The following is a 17728-nucleotide window of genomic DNA, read 5'->3' on the forward strand; positions in this document are numbered from 1 at the left end:
AAAAAAGAAAAGGTAGATTGACATAGTTCATCCTCCACTCCAAACCCATGTACCTAGTTGAAAGCAAAGCTACGTAGTTGGATATAAATTTAAATTGATCAATAGAAAAGGGTTATTTACAAAGGGGTTGGCCCAAGTGGTAAACCAGCTTGCTCCGCTTAAGTAAGGTTCCGGTATCGAAACCTTGAGGATACAAAAAATTTCCGCTGGGAGACTCACCCACCACCGGGTGCGACCGGTCCGACCCGGATTGTCACGGGCAAAGCCTTGGAACCGGGGGGAAAAAAAAAGAAAAGAGTTATTAAACTTGGCAAAAGCGAAAAGAAACTAAAAGCATATTATCTCGATTCAAGGGAGCGAGCAAGATGAAGCCATGAGTTTAGGAATTAGAAGGGAAGGGGGAGAAATCCACATGAAGAAAACCCAAAATCAGCTCAATTGAGTAAATTTAGTTTTTTTTTTTTTTATTTTTAAAAGAATCAGGTGGAGTTTGACAAAATAGGAAAATTATATTTATATTTAACTCCCTGCTTTTTTTTTTTCAATCGTTCGTTTTTTTGCTGTGTATATGGCTTGATCGTAACGGCTCTCAAATCCGGGCCAAGATTACGCATTTTTTTTCTTGCTGTCTGGTCAAGCAGTGAGTTTTGTTTCGTAATAAGCAGTGAAAGTGAAAGGCATTTTTCTGGGTAAGGAAAGTAAAAAGTCAAAAACAGGTAAATCGATAAACCATCGTTTTGGTAGAGCAACCAATTAAATTTCCATGATTCCATCGAAAGATAAGGGTATTTGCATCAAAAGAATGTAGAATTCGGTAGACGACTCCACCGAGGACCATGGATTTAGTTCCTGTCGCGTTTTCAGGACGACGTCGTCACCAAGTTAGAAAGTTCGTTAAATGACTTGAAAATTGCGTTTCGTTCTTTTACTTTCTAGTGTTCAAGCGTTGACAGGTTCAGGCACCGCTTGGAGTGATTTTCGTGAAAAGGGTTTGCCGTCACCGGAAACTTCTCATCAAGATTTAAAGCTTCGAATTTGACACTCTAAAATGGTAGATTGATCCGTGAAACGCGTGCAGAAATCCAGAGAGATTTGCTAGATTTGAAGGGCGGCTGGTCTCAACTTGTTCCCATTGTTGGGCTTAATGGCGGAAGGGACTGCGCAGTCTCGTTATGTGAAGCTTACAAAGGAACAAGCTCCAGTAGATGATATCACGCCAGGGGAACTCAATCAGCCCATTCAAGTTCCTCAGGTCTGCTCTATTTTCCATTATTGTTTTCTTCTTTTCTCTTCTACTTATTGATTTGATCTTTAGTTGATGTATGTTACTATGATATCGGATTCGTTAATAGTGTCTAGATTCGCCTTTTGTCTTTGTGCAAGTACTAATGTTGAATGGTTGTTGGATGAGTAATGAAACTGTCTTTGGATTATAATGGAGTGTTTGTTGCAAGCGTCTCAATTCCTGATTCGCATGAATTCGGAAGAATTTTGTAAATTAGTGGGGGTATATGATTAATTGAGTCGGAAGAATTTTGCGAATTAATTGAGATAGTATGTTGAATTAAGTTAGCACAGCTTATTGCCGGAAACCCCATTTCTTGGTAATATGAGGATGCATGATTTCAGAGTTCTGTGGTTGTGAGGACCGTGATGTTTACTTGACGGTGCTGATATACTCAGTGTTCTCAAACTACAGTGAACTAGTGAAGATTTTGATTAGCAGAGATTTACAATATTGTGGTCTAATTGCGTTCAAGGATTTTCTGATCTATGTAATTATTTGAAGGATGGGAGATGAAGTTTCTAGTAGTTTTATCTCAAGTGATCAACATAATGACACAATTAGTCCCTCACTTATTCATAGAGTTCATATGATGCATTCAGATATTTTCACTATTCACACTGAACCACTCTGTTAAGTTTCTTTCAGATATTTTCACAATTCACACTGAACCACTCTGTTAAGTTTCTTTCAGAAGTCTGTAATGTAATTTCTGATAAGTTGTGTTATCGAGCAGTTGGCCGTTCACAAATGCAGTGAGTGTGGTCAACCCCTTCCTGAGAGTTATGAGCCTCCTGCAGATGAACCTTGGTCAACAGGGATATTTGGCTGCACTGAAGATACAGATAGTTGTAAGAGTCTTTCCATCCTTTTTAGGTCACTTATATTATGGATTCCCCCCCCCCCCTTGTATCACAGTGCATAACTGTCATGTAATTCATCCTTTGAGGCAGAATCTGTGTCTAGTAATTTTTGTGGTAGGTATATTTGTAGAATTTATCAAAATTGCAGTAGAATTACTTATCACCTCTCTTCAAACAGAACCCCCCCCTCTGTGCATGCCTCTCCTCTTGTAATCCAAATTGAATTGGACAAAATGTTGAACATATGCATGGCAATATGAATTTGATAAATTGGTTCATATGTTAGTTCTTCCTGATCGTGCATTAAATTGATCCAAAATTTTTTAATCCTTAGTTTGTGTGTGACATCCTCACTTTAGTACTTGAACCGAAGTTTATTGCAACCTAATATAGGTTGGTTGCTCTGAAGTAGCCTTTTCTATGATGACCTTTTGGAAATTAGTTTTGGATTTGAGGAAAGTGAATTTCTTATACACATTGAATCTTGTTAAAAAAATGCCATTATTGTATTTATCTAGAAGACTACACAATGGTGAATTCCCTTAGTTAGGGCGGGGACATGAACTACTTATGTTCATTTCACAAACAGTATGTTGATTGTAAACAATCCCAGAATCTGTAACCAGTACTAGGTAGGGAAGAAAGAAGAAGAAAGAGAGTTTGAGAGAACAATGGGAGAAAAGGGCTATGCGGTAGAGTGTATGTTCTACTATACCAGCCAACACACCTATTTATAATAAATCATAGGAAATTAAAAAGGGAATTTAAGTCATAACTCTTACCTACTTAAGCCTAAAGCTTAATAGGAAACTCACTTAGACTAGGACACTAATAACTAAAGACCTAAACCAATAAGCAAAGCACAATGGAGGGGGGGGGGTCTCCCCTTGTCTTGTTATGTATGTGATATTTTCATGTCTCTTTGCTCTGGGGTGACACAAGTGCTAAATGGCTCAAGAATTTGAAATAATGGAAATTCTATAAACTTTTAGACAAGTCAAGGTCCCAAGAATAAGATAACAAAATAGGGAGGAAGTCAAGGATTAAAGTTAAACAGAAGATGTACTTCTGGATTTAATGTAGGGATGGAGTTAAGCAGAGATAAAGCTCAAAACAAGAATGCATTTATGTAACTTCATTACATCAAGCCCTTATGTGTAATGAGAAGCTGGCTCCTTTTTCAACTTCTAACCCTTATCGACAAGGCGTTAGAACGTGCTTTTCATAAATATGATCAAGCTTTCTCATGTGGACCCTTTCTTTGGCAGGCCCCATGGATAGTTTAACTCATGACCTCATATTTGTTAGTTGTTGGTTTGATGTAGAAACTGTGCAAAACTGAACCAGCTTCAAGTCTTCGACTGAACCAACCGGACCAGGTCATTTCAGCCTGGCTGGTCTTCTAGAAGGGCCTAAAAGAGACCAAAACATTGTTCACATAAAAAGTGTGACAACCTGGTTTTTTTTACCATGGTGAAATATTTAGAAGGCTTGGTGGGGTCCACTTGCACCTGCAGCTTTGGGAGAACTGAAGGCTTAATTAGTTTCTAACTTTCTTAACGTGGTTTCTAGATTATTGTTTCTATTTAAGTGTTGGAGAGCATCAGCTTTTCCTCCCAACTAGTAGTTCTATTTTTATTTGATATTTTATGTAACTTGGAGAGGAAGCAATATAACTATACATGTATGACGTAAGGCTGTTCTCTGCTGATCTAATGATTTAATTTATTATTGATCAATGAAGCTTTGCTTTGAGTATTATTCTCTTGTCCATTTTGAGTAGTAAGAAGGGCTAGGGTCTCCCTATAAGAGCTAAACACCTAAAGTCTAGGACCTTGCTATCAACCCTCCCTTAAATCCTAGGGCTAAAGGAGCCTTGTGGCGCAAGATCCATCTATGCTTTTGTTCTTCTCTTGTTTGAACTAAACCTGTGTTGGAGCGTTGTTACTTCTGTTGCTACTGGAAGAAGTCCATCTGTTGGAATTTGAAGAAATTATTGCTTAGAAGGTATTCATTCATAGGCCTCTATGAGTTATTTATAATTACAATCTGAGTAAATCCCACTTTGAGTAGGAAAATAAAAACAACTTAAAAAAACAAAAAACCTAATTTTAGACTTATTAGGAAACCAACCTAACACCAAATAGGAAACCAATATAGAAAATATAATTAAAAGAGGAGTCTTATTCCAATTAGGAAACCTCAACCATATTTCAAACACTCATCCTCAAGTTGAGGCATAGATATTTGTCATGCCCAACTTGCCAATAATACTACTAAACACCTTTGTGTTTAAGCTCTTTGTGAGGACATTAGTCCGCTGCTCGTCTGAAGTAACAAAGGTGATAAGGATCAACCTAGCCTCAACCTTCTCTTTGATGGCATGTTTGTCAATCTCCACATGCTCAGTCCTGTCATGCTGTACTGGATTGTGAGCTATGTTGATTGCTAATTTACTTTTGAGTATAATTGTATAGGAACCTCTGTATCTGTCCCAACCTCCTAAAGTAGCCCTTTTAGCGTAGTACCTTACAAATGCCCTAAGCAATCGCCCTAAACTCGACCTCAGCACTAGACCTTGCAACCACAGCCTGTTTTTTGCTTCTCCAAGTTATAAGGTTACCTTCCACATACACACGATACCCAAAGGCAGACCTCTTATCATCTGGACATCTTGCCTAGTCTGCATCGGTAATCTTCAAATGTCCATGAGCTGAAATTAAAATCCATTTTCCTTGAGTGACCTTCAAGTACCTCACAATCCAATACATTGCATTCAAGTGTGAGTGGGGGGGGGGGTGTCATGTATATATTGGTTAACAAGACTAACTGCAAATGTGATGTGAGGCCTAGTGTGAGATAGATAAATGAACTTTCCCATAAACGTAGATAAATCAACTTTCCGCCAACTTTTGATACCTTGTCTTGTCAACCGGTTCTCCTTCCTTTGCCTTCAAGTGTAGGTTAGGCTCAATTGGAGCCTCAACAGGCTTACATTCTAGCATCGCAGTTTCCTCGAGAGGATCCTATGTATACTTCCTCTGAGAGAGAGATACACCACTAGCAGAATATGCTAACTCTAACCCTAAGAAATATCTGAGTTTACCTATATCTTTGATCTCAAATTTTGTTCCCAAAAAAGTCTTCAATGTTGAAATATCATCCTCGCTGCTGCTTGTGATCATAATATCATCCACATATACTAAAAGTATAGTAATGTGGGAACCATCTCTTTTGATGAGCAAAGTGTGGTCTATATTGCTTTGCTCATAGTCATTAGGTATCATTGCCTTATGGAACCTTCCAATTCACGCTTTGGAGATTGCTTCAGCCCATATAAAGAACTTGCACACTTTTCCATTTGTTTCGGCAGTAGAATACCTAGATGGCTCATCCATGGATACCTCCTCTTGGAGGTCACCAGGTAGAAAAACATTTGTCACATCTAGCTGTTGTAAACTTCACCCTTAATTAACTGCACATGAAAGATCATTCAGAATTGTGTTCATCTTGGCAACAGGGGCAACTGTCTCCTAGTAGTCAAATAAGTCTAAGTGAAGCCTTTAGCCACCAATATTGCCTTGTACCTCTTAATGGTTCCATTTGCCTTGTGTTTGATCATGAACACCCATTTGTTTCCAACTGTCCGCTTTCTTATAAGCAAAGTTGCCAATTCTTATGTTTTGTTTTTCTTCAGATTTCGCATTTCCTCATCCATAACTACCTTCTAGTTTGACTGAGATAATGCTTCCTGCCAAGTGTTAGGAACAGATGTAGAGGACAAAGAGGAAATGAAACTTTGAAACTCTTGGGATAGGGATTGATACGAAACATAATTGGAAATAAGATGTTTGGTGCAAGTTTGTGGCTACTTAATGTAATTGGTAAGTCCAAAGTAAGATCAGAGGAACGGATTTTTCTGGATTAGGAACTGAAGCTTCCAACTGACTTGGTTCAAAAGGGGTCACTCATTGCTTTCTTTGATAGGTCTTCAGAGGTCTCGGATCCCCTTGCACATCATCCACTAGCTGTTCCTGTCGAGTCACTCCATCTTCCAAAGGAGGGTCATTTGCAGGAATCTCAGGAGAAATATCGAAAGGAGGCACACCAGAACCTCTTCACTAAAACTCCCCTTGAAGACATGTAGGGGAAAAATAAGGAACTTGTTCTTGGAACATAACATCTATAAAGACAAAAAAAGGACGAGAACTAAGATGATAACACTTATACCCTTATGTGTAAGAGGATATCCTAAAGAAATGCACTTTAACCCATGAGGATCCAACTTACCATGAACGTGGTGGTTTCAGACAATGGCAACACCGGCAAAAACCTTAGGTGGCACTGTATAGGCTACTGTCTCTAAAAGAATCTCAAGTGGGCATTGTTGATCTAAGACCTAGGAAAACATTTGGTTAATTAGATATATGCTACAAGAAGAACCGCACCACCCCAAAACCCGGGAGGCACATGCTTAGTAAACATAAGGGAATGTGCTATGTCAAGTAGATGTCTATTCTTGCATTCGGCAACCCCATTTTGAGGTGGAGTGTTACGCAACTGGTCTGGTGTATGATGCTATGGTCAGCCATATAAGAAGGGAATGCTCCACTTAAGTACTTAGTCCCTTTATTCACGCAAAGGATTTTGATTGTCGCCCCAAACTGAGTTTTAGCAATATTAAAAAAAATTTGGAAGCACGAGAAAACGTCACTTTTTTGGTGAAGTAAGTAAACCCAGGTAGTCCTCGTGCAACAGTCAATAAATAACAAAACATTAATGACTAGACAAAACACGGTCCGAGAAGGACTCCACACATCAGAGTGAATGACTGAAAAAGAAACTTTCGATGATTAAAAAATAGGGTAAACTTATGCCTAGTCTGTTTGGCTAAGATACATTCCTCTCAATAAAAATCTTTCAAATTACATCTTTTAATCATGGAAGGAAATAACTTGGAGAAAACGGGTAAAGGGATGTGGCCAAGATGATAATGCCACTGCCATAAAGTAAAAGGTGCAAGAGAGGTCGAACTAGAGGCCGTAGAAAAAGTTGATGGAGACCCATCCAACAAGTAGAGCCCCCCCCCCTTTGTATTTACCATTGCCAATCGTACGCCTCATTTCTAGGTCTTAAAACACACATTGAGAAGGAAAAGAAAAAAAGGGGTTATTTTGCAGTTCATATCACGAGTAAAACTATTAATAGATAAAAGATTAGCTGAAAACTGAAGAACATGCAAGGTATTAGATAAGGTAAGAAAAAGCGAACAGATAATAGATCCCTTCCCAAAGATAGGGGAGAGAGACCCTTCAGCCATTCGAACATCTTAAGCAAAATGAACAGATGAATAAGTAAAAAACATGGAAGATGAGCGTGTCATATAATTGGTTGCCCCAAAATCGATTATCTAGGAGGGATAAGTTGAATAGACATTTTGACAACCTAAAGTACTTGTTGGAAATTGTGGATCAGCAGAGGGAACAATGGAAAAAGTTACACTCACATTGGAAGTTGGCATCAAGTCTAGACATCAACTAGAAAAGGTGCTGGAGCTCGTCTTAGGAAAGCGGTGTTAGAGTACTTAGGATGTCAGAATTTGCTTGGTTGGCAAATGCTTGATTGCTGCCCTTATTTCCATTCCGACCTCCTCCACGGGAATTTGTTGGACATCCATGCAACGTCCAACACTTGTCCTTTGTATGGTGCTCTTTTACACAATACTCACATTTCACTAGAGTGCAAGAATCACTAGAACCACATTTATTATTGCCAGAATCAGCCACTAATGCAGACCTATTAGATATCTGAGTATATATTGTAATTGTCCCCCAACTGCACTCAGTATCAACGATAGCATAGGCTTCCTCTAGAGAAGGAAAATGCTCTCAAGAAAGAATGTGTTCGAATTTGATCATACTCAATATTCAACCCTACCAGAAAATCATACACTTTGAGCTTGTCTTCCCACTTCTAAAAGGCAACCACCTCCGCAGCATAGGATGGAGTAAGACAGCCGCAGAAGTCAAGGGTTAAGGATAGCCTTGAAGAGTGTTAGGTTCAATGGGTCAATGGTCTTGGGTTTGATTCGATTAGGTTCAATGGGCTTTGGTGGTGCGATGGGTCAAGTTGCAGACAGTACTTGTTTCAAGTTAGCAGAGGTGGATGAAGGTATCAATTAGGTCTGTAGAAGAATATGGAGGAGGAAAAAACACAGGTGAGTTTTCTGCGATGGGTTCTTTTCTTTTCTTTTTCTTTCTGGCTCTGTGATTGAGAAGGAAGATGGGTAAGAGGTGGCGGTGATGGTAATGGTGCTTAGCGATGGATCAAAGTTGGTGTTGATATCATGTGGGAATTTGAAGAAATTATTGCTTAGACGTGGGAAGGTATATTTCATTCATAGGCCCCAATGGGGTATTTATAATTACAATCTGAGTAAATCTCACTCTGAGTCATAACAAGTTACTATTAAAAAAATAATTCCTAGACTTGTTAGGAAACCAATCTAAGACTGAATAGGAAACCAATATAGAACATTTAATTAAAAGAGGAGTCTTATTCCAATTAGGAAACCTCGACCGTACTGCCAACACCATCAAATTGCTTATGTTGCTCCTGTTGAACTGAGATCACCCCTTTCATCAAGCTGCTGCGTTAGAATTGTTTCTGGAATCCACTATTCAAACAGTTGTGTCACTGATATTTGGACTGATTAAACCGCCTTCTTCCTTATCCATCTTATAAACCTTGTTGTGTTTACTGGCCTCCCATTCCACTTCATACCCCTCTTGTTGGATCCACCTTTCATCCATTTATTCACCCCATTCCACCTTTAATCCATGAATTTCTAATTTCAGTCCACCTCCATAGCTGAAGTTTCAGCCATCAAAATCACCTGAATTTGCTTCATGATCTTATCTTTTACAGGACACTTTCTCCAAATCTAAGTTCATTCTAATGGGTAGTTTGGCCTAAAGCCACCTAGTTTACTAATTTGATGTTTGGTTCATGTTTCACAATCAAGCCATTGGAATCTTGTGAAACCTACAACAGTTGCTCCCTGCCATTCAAGCCTTATTCAAACCAAGGCCCATCGTAGTTTTGGTTGCTATATTGGTTTAAGAGTTCAGACCCTTTATTTACTTCTGTCCTTGTTTCTGTTTAATGTTTTTTCAGTTATTTGGGGCTAAGCTGATCCCAGCTTTAGCTTTACATTATGGTCCTTGCCAACTGAGCTAACGGGTGTCATGTAGACTTTAGCCAGCTTAATGGCAGCCAACGGCTGGCCAATAATAGGTCTAACAGAATCTAGGTGTTTATGTTTTTTTTTTTGGGGGGGGGGGGGAAATTGTTTTGGTAGTTAGATGCACAGGATATTTGGTTACTAATTTATTATTATTTTTTTGGGTCAAAAGATCACTTATATTAGACTCTCTAGTTCAATACTGGATTGGTTAAGGTGGAACCTTGACACACAGAATTTCTTAGATCCTTTCGCTAGGTAATCTGCATAACCGTTTAAAAAGACCTGCTCACAAACTTAAATAAAACAAACTGGAAAGAGGAACAAAGTTTCAAAATCTCTCCAACTAAACTCTGACTTAGCCAATCTAAAGAATGAGCTTGCCCAGCTAGGGCCAAAACTGCAGCCTGGCAATCTGAGTGGACTGCAACGTGAGAAATGAAGAGTGAAACAGCAAGTTGAAGTGTATCTCTAATGGCCTCCAAGTCCATTACAGTGGCAGAAATCCCAAAAGAAGCCACCACCTTTGCTACAATGAAGTGACCACTTGAATCCCATATTATACAGCTCCTCCCTGCCTTCTTTGAATGAGAATCCCAAGCAGCATCTGAGTACACATTAAAGCAAAGCTCTAGCTGTGTATGATCAAGCAATGGACAATTCGGTTGATTAAGAGATGGGGCCTGCTGAGCTGCTTCCTGTTGGAAAGGGATTTCATTTAGAAGTTCATTCAACCATGACATGGAATTCGATGAAAGAAGAATACAACCATCAAATGGAAATCTATTTCTATCATGCCAAATCACCCAACAAAGAGTGCTCCAAATAGAATACACTAACTCTAACTGATCTGAGCTACCAAACCGGGCATCGATAAAGTCCACCCAGTAATGCAATCTACTACCAATAAAATCATTTGTGTCTATCCGCAAGGGTGATGCTCTCCAGCATTTCTTAGCATGCTCACAATGGAAGAACACGTGTAGTAGTTTCAACCTGTGACAAGCACATCAAACACATAGGGGAGGGGCAGGTATTCCTTTCAAATTCAAACAAAATTCTTTTGGGTGGATATTGCATCATGAGCAGCCCTCAATAAAAAAGTCTTAATCTAGGAAGGTGGTGGACTTCCATATTCTATCCCATTTCCTATAATCCAAAGAGGAAGATTGATCAACTTGTATAGATGAGAGGTGGAGAGAGACAAGTAATAAGCAGATTTAACATTAACATACCATTCGTTGTTGCTCTCCACACCCAAGCATCTTCAGTATCCTACTCCCTATGCCCTATGGGGGAAAACCATGCAGCCCTATAGGAAGGCCGAATCCTATGGGGATAATTTGGTCATTTTACCGCCTACTTTTGAGTCCCTTTTGGTCTGGTTAGATTCAGCATAATTTTAGGAGTCTATATCTGCCTTTACTTTGTTATTTGAGTTCTTTTAGATTCCCAATCCAAGTAGGAGAGTCAATTGGAATCCTTCTTCAAATTAGATTCCTTATTAATCTAGGAGTTACTTTAGTTCTGCAATTATTATTTAGTTCAGAGTCCTCCTTTAATTAAGTGTCCTAGTTGAGTTTTAGCGTGACTTTGTGAGTTCTATTTGAAATAGAACTCTTTGTTTTCTGAGTCCTATTCGGAAATCCTTCATGTAGAGTCTATAAATAAAGCCATTCATATGTAAGCAAGTTAAGTTGGTGCTTTATAAAAGTAAGGGTAAATATCACTTACCCCCCCTCTTAGTTGACTAAATAGCACTTGGACCCCCTCTTAGTTGGATAATATCACTTACCTCCTCTGTTACCTGGCAAATGTATCAAACACCTCCCCTTTGTTAACTTTTTCCGTTAAATTCAACTTTTACCATTAAATATTTCTCTAAAACCCCAGATTACCCTTGGCTGCAAATATGTTTTAGTTTTAACCCTTAATTGCCCTCAATTAAACCCAAATCACGTTCAAGTAATTTTATAGTTAAAACCCCAAAATACCCCTATATTATTTAATTTAGACATTTCTTAAAAGAGAGAGAGAAACGACTCCTCATCTTCTTCAACCTTCATTCTTCCTCAATCTCTATGTCTGCAACTATTTTGCAGGCAAGCAATTTGATAGCCTGAAGGGGAGAAAACGATTCCTCATCTTCTCCTGTCTTTTTCAGTAACTCAAACCCTATCCATATTAAGAAGCTTTTCAGATTTTGTGTTTTCAGCTCCATTTTCACAAGATCCACTGCATCTCCCGGAACCCAGATTTAGAATACATTTGTATAATCCTCAAGTACCAATCATGAATCGATCCACACTCATTACTGTGGGGTTACTTCCTGATGGGTTTAGGGATTCAAACTTCAAAACTTGAAAGTTCATTCTCGATTATTGATTTAATAAGAATGGTTTTGAAGTTGTTTGTAAGCTACCCATTTCAGTATTTGAACTCGTTATGTTTCTCTCTGGTAATATGATGTATCGCAGCTCTGGTAGGTTCTTCATTTTAAATCCCTTTTTGGAATTTGAGGGCAAGCTGAAAGTAGGCACTCGATGACATTTAGCAACAATATTTGGTAAAAGAATGTCAAGATTGGTTTTGATTGCATTGATTTTCACAATTTTTGAGAGATATTGAGATCAAAGGTGATTGTAAAATGAGAATCCTAGGCAATTCAGTGTCGTAACTCTTAGCTGTCGTATGCTTGCAAACTTCACTTCATTGGAGCTGCTGTTCCCTTCCTGAAAGGAACAGTTCCGTGTAAAGATAATCAGAGGTGAACCCTTCCCTTTTTTCCCTTTTTTATAATATATCATCAAGAAAACCTTTCTCTTCTTTAACATGCAGGTTGGTCTTGATAAAGGGAGAAGGTTGAAGAAGATGAGGAGTTGTTTCTCTCTCTCTCTTTTTCAAGAAAGATGTTTAAATTAAATACAGTGGATTTTGGGGTTTTAACAATAAAATTAATTGAAGGTGATTTAGGTTTAATTGAGGGTAATTTAGGGTTTAAACTAAAACATGTTTTTAGCTAAGGTAGTTTGGGGTGTTAGAAGAATATATAACGGTAAAAGTTGAATTTAACTGAAAAAGTTAATAGAGGGAAGGTGTTTGATACATTTGCTAGTAATAGGGGAGGTAAGTGATATTATCCAACTAAGAGAGGGGGGGGGTCCAAGTGCTTTTTGGTCAACTAAGCGGGGAGGCAAGTAATATCTACTCTAAAATTAATGGTTGAAGGATATTGAGTGTTGGAGAGTTTCCAGAGAGGAGAGTCTGCAGCACTTGAGTTCTAGAATTCTGCAAGTTCTATTAATCAGCCCTCACAACAGCAAGTATTAAGCCCCCACCTGAGCCCTATCTTCCCTTCCTTTGCTCTCCCACTCGAATTCCCTCCCCATCCTCCAAGCCATAAGTTCTTCTATTCCCAGCCCCAACCCCATCGCACGCCTTCCCCTTCCTACTGATCCCCAATCCCCTCCATTCCCCATCCGCTCTTTCTTCTTCTTCTTCTTCTTCGTCTTCTACTAACGGCTGCCTAGGAAACCAGAATTTTCCCCCAAACTCTAATCCCTTATTTCTCCCTACCTCCTTTTGGATTCAAAATCCTATCCCTTTCCCTATCTTTGATCCCCTGCTTCAGCTCTATCCCTCCACCCTAATCCATAGTAAACCCTAATTTCCATTTTCTCTTATAAATCCTAGAAACCCTAATCTAGTTTCATTCATACTTACAAACCTCTCATCCCAACATCTTCCCCTCCCCCTACACTTCCTTCAACCCCAACCCTTACCCAAGTCATCCTTTAGAGACCCTAAATTGGAGAAAACCCTAGCTACCTAAACCCTAGAATTCTGGAATTAAGTTTGAATATTGAAATAACTGCATTCAGAATTATTCTTGTTAAAACCCTAACCTAAACCTATTGGCTGAACCCTAATATCTTTCCTCCTCAACCCTAAATCACACTAGGCTTCAGAAACCCTAGCCACAGGATATATTCAGCCCTAATTAGCTGCTGTCCAGCTGTAATTGCCATAAGAAGTCATGGTTGCAGACTTGCAGTGTTTTAAGAACCCTGATTTTACTGTTGGTTCACTTGTATTGATCCTGAAGACTGACCCTCAATTTGTAGGTTACATCACTAATTCCTTCTAATTTCCTGATTTGATTTAGTGTCCTCCTAGTTAGAGAGTTTGACTTACTTTAGGAGTCTGTTAGTTTATGTATAATGTAATTCCCCCATCATTTGGGTCAGATTGAAATACTGAAGAGAACAAATTGAATTATGATCTGGGAGCTCGTGTGGCTTGTGTGGGTCCACGTGAACACACACTCTCTCTCTCTTATGCATTCTTTTCTTCCCCTGGCAACTTTACAGGTTTTCACTTTCTCCTAACTGGTCCACCATCAACCCAATTATCTCACTGCTCTCAGGAAGGAATAAAGGGGAAAGTTGCTGACAACTAACTTAGAAGGCACACAGGAGGTACTGGCCAGGTGATGGCAAGGTCAGCTGGTGCAACAGGGATGCGATAACTAATGCAAAGACAAGGAGAAGGTTGCAGCAGCGTTCATGCTGAGGGCAGCTGGCGTAGTAAGAGTGCCAGTTGCAGCAGTTTTGATGATGCCCAAGGAGCAGGTCTGGGTGATGCTGGAGCTGGGAAGATGCAGTGGCAGGGAAAGATCTGGACAGGGTGGGAGTAGGGGTTTTTTCTATTGTGTTCAAAGAAGGGAGCACCAGGGGTGAGGTGGAAGAGAGGAGCAGGAATGAGGCAGTGGGGTGCAAGACAGAGTTTAGAAGCAGGGGCAGGATGCTTATTGGGGATGGGAGACATGAGCAGAGGTGAAAATGTCTAAGAAAAAATTATGAAGATGAGGGTGTACACTATTTTGGTTAGTTTTGTAATCCTAAACTTAAATTTGCAAATCAAAACTCAATGTGTGGAGTTCAATAGAGGAAAGCCCAAAACTGGGTAGTCGTGTAGTTGTCTCAAAAAGAAATAATAAATTAAAAAGGTTCCTGATAACATATTTATGATTTCATTCTCAAATTAAACCCTTTCCCTATAAATGAAATTCTCCTCTCTTCAGCAGTAAAGTTGTATCTTTACAATCTTCATTAGATAATCTAAATATATGTTTTACCTTGTGTTTTCCTTTTTACAGGTTGGACGGGACTATTTTGTCCATGTGTTTTATTTGGGCGTAATGTAGAAAGGCTGAGAGAAGATATCCCTTGGACGACGCCATGCATTTGTCATGCCGTTTGTATTGAAGGTGGTGTTGCACTAGCAGCGGCAACAGCAGTCTTCCATGGCATTGACCCAAGGACATCATTTCTTATTTGTGAGGGTTTGCTGTTTGCTTGGTGGATGTGTGGCATCTACACTGGTCTTAATCGACAAGCGTTACAGAAGAAATATCATCTCAAGGTGATTTCAATTCCTCCATATATACATTGGCACATCTTATATTTTTCCACGCCAAAATGGGTTTCACAAGGGGATATCGATCAGCATAATTTGTGTATATGTAAATCAGGTTGATGTACATGTTGAGGTTTAGCTGTTTGATGGAATTACTCAACTGTTATTTAGGCACAGTGGAATATTTATATAAATGAAACTATGAAGATAGTACAGAAAGCCATGACTAGGAAATATATCTCTATAAACTAAGCTAAAATAAGGAAAGGAAGAGTAGTGACTTCAACCATGGTAGATGCATTGAAAGTGAAGATAAGAAAGTATTATTAAGTGATGAAGAGATTGAAGAGATGTGGCAAAACTAGTTTTATAACTTACTGCATGGAAATGATACAAGTAATAGTGTTTTAGGGATCTCCTCCTATATCATTACTTAACTTCTCTCCTAGTTTGACCCCACTTCAATAACTTTTCATCCTATATCTCAAGGACCTGCCCCATCCATTTATACACCCCATTATTCTAAATCTCTTCAAATTTATCCAACCACCATAATCTATATTCTTATGTATCCCAATCGACTACTCAAATCTTAAAACCCTAAACTGTTACTTCTTGAATTGAGAGCTAAAATTGAGATCTTAGAAAGCTGGCCCATAGTTGAACCTCTTCAATCTGGGCTGCATCACTAAATTAAGATGATAAGCCAGCTGTTAATTGCATTACTATGATAATTATGAAAATCTTGGAATCTTTTTCGGAGGATACATCGATGATCTTCCTTTCTCTTTAATAAGTAATAAGTTTAATTGCAAAGAATTAGAATGTATAATGAGTCTGGAGGCGATCGCTGATTTTGATCCCTTGAAACATCCAATTCTAGGAGTCCTCTGGCCTTCTAGTAAACCCTAAGTAATTGTTCTTCAAAGTGAGTAATCTTGCTGATTACCTCCTGATCTCTCTTGATATCTTAGAACAATCTCGCATTCTGGTCTTCTTAGATGGACCACCCAGTGGCTACTGCTCTTACTGCATGCCATTACCACCAGGTACTTTGTCCATATACCAAAGGGACCATCTGTTGAAACTAGTCTTTTCCTGAAGTGAAAAAAGAATTAAAGATAAGATAAATTATTAGGACAATATCTCTTTAGTCTATAACCAGAGCAATCCAAATGAAGCACTGCTAGAAACTGAAGCAAGATTCTCAATGAAAGATCAGTAGGTAAAATGATCTGCGGATTACTCAGCTGCCAAAGGTATATACATGGTGCACATCTAAGTAATGACATCGATTGGTTGCTTTCTTGGTGCATCTCACAGATATGACTTCTCTATGAGCAACTTTCAATCGAGGGTCCCACTTTTAGGCGGATGTGGATTTCCTTAATGGATTTGTGGTGGAATGTGTCTTCTCTTTAAGCATGAAAACAAAGTGCCACAGACACATATCTATGTACAGTTGAAATCCCTATTTCTGCATTACCCCATTAAAAAACCAAATATTGGATTGAGAATGAATGCATAATGTAGGTCTGAGTTTAGTTACCAGCATACACCAGCAGGTGCTTTCATATTGCTGCTTCATGAGATGGTAAGCGTGAGGATGTCGAACATATCATTTCCAGGTGTTGGGTACTCTGATTGATGACAATGATATCAATGGAGTGAGTATTGTTGTCATCAACAACATTAATAGGTGTGTCGAATAGAAGAAAGGTGATCACAACCAATAGAATATGATGTGGTTTTTATGTAATGCTACCCTGATTTAACCACCATTGATGCAATTGTCATGTATAAGTATCAGAATTGTATGAGACCTACTGTGTCAAAACAAGATACCCACATGTCCTACATAGCTCAACAGCCTAAACTAGAAATGAATCTCTCTTCCTATCTGCTCGCTTATAAGATTGATGATCTCTTCCTATCTGCTCTCGTATAAGATTGATGATGGATATTTCTGAATTAGCAGGATCCATTATAGATCTTAAGCTTGATAATACAGCTAACTGTTACAGTACCTGCCAATGTCACAGGCATTACATAATATTTCTAGTGAATAGAAGCTCATATTTGGTATCATCTCGATGGGCCATCCTCAGGAACATTGGAAGCAATATTTAACATGTAGAAGACTCTTTTATGGCTATATAGTTTGGTTGCTTTTGTTTGCTAACTAATACTTCGTGCAGAACTCCCCTTGCGACCCATGCATGGTGCATTGCTGTATGCACTGGTGCGCGTTGTGTCAGGAGCACAGGGAAATGAAAGGACGCTTGTCTGAAAATCTCGCCATGCCTATGACTATTGTAAACCCTCCTCCAGTGCAAGAGATGAATGCAAATCAAAATCAGGAGTCTGCGCATGCCACTTCCAATGGTGTTGAGCTCACTGATGTGGAGATACAGGCTGTGGATTCAGAGCATGTGGTTCAAAGGTTAAACTAAAATTGGACTTTTTTGGACTTGATCTTCACTGTTAATATTGGTTGACTCAATTTTATACTGAACTGCGGTATGTTGCTGCTGGCATAAGCATATATGTAGGAGAGATCTGCCATAGTTTGATATTCAAACCCCTTGTCTTTAGAATTTTCCTTTTTTGTCTCTTAATTATTTCCTTGAACATTTTATTTTCCTCAGTTTTTGGTTGTCACTGTTGAGATGTGAAAGTGAACCAGATGAATAGAGCAGAGCTTTACACACCTTGAGATGGGCTTCCAGAATTGTTGACTTTTGGTACGTGAAATAACCAAAGAAAGCCATCCAATAAAAGTTTCATATCTTAATTAATGAATTTGAATTTTGGGGTTTGTGAGTTGAATCAATAATAAGAATGGCCGTGGTAGAGTATGGCAGACGTAAAGATTAGATTTCAGAAATGAAAATTGAGGAGATGGGGACCTGTAGGCAT

The 17728-nt window shown here is 38.9% G+C and overlaps 1 protein-coding gene across 1 annotated transcript; it reads left to right on the forward strand.

Moving 5' to 3' along the window:
* The first annotated feature begins 654 nt into the window (after positions 1-654).
* On the forward strand, positions 655-17452 carry LOC149016771 (cell number regulator 6-like). Its single transcript, XM_089154846.1, has 4 exons — positions 655-1252; positions 2022-2136; positions 14550-14815; positions 17008-17452. Exons 1-4 carry the CDS (start codon positions 1145-1147, stop codon positions 17260-17262), a joined length of 744 nt encoding a protein of 247 aa, XP_089010972.1. The 5' UTR covers positions 655-1144; the 3' UTR covers positions 17263-17452.
* Positions 17453-17728: the final 276 nt, after the last annotated feature.

Source organism: Hakea prostrata, chromosome 5 (assembly GCF_041222555.1).
Source record: "Hakea prostrata isolate BN-2017 chromosome 5, UWA_Hpros_2, whole genome shotgun sequence".
Taxonomy (NCBI): domain Eukaryota; kingdom Viridiplantae; phylum Streptophyta; class Magnoliopsida; order Proteales; family Proteaceae; genus Hakea; species Hakea prostrata.

What these genes read in the sequence shown, in the direction of transcription:
- LOC149016771 (XM_089154846.1), top strand. Translation starts at nt 1,145, where the DNA reads ATGGCGGAAGGGACTGCGCAGTCTCGTTATGTGAAGCTTACAAAGGAA. An exon ending in AGCCCATTCAAGTTCCTCAG is followed by an intron (nt 1,253 to 2,021) that starts GTCTGCTCTATT and finishes GTTATCGAGCAG; the next exon opens with TTGGCCGTTCACAAATGCAG. An exon ending in CACTGAAGATACAGATAGTT is followed by an intron (nt 2,137 to 14,549) that starts GTAAGAGTCTTT and finishes TCCTTTTTACAG; the next exon opens with GTTGGACGGGACTATTTTGT.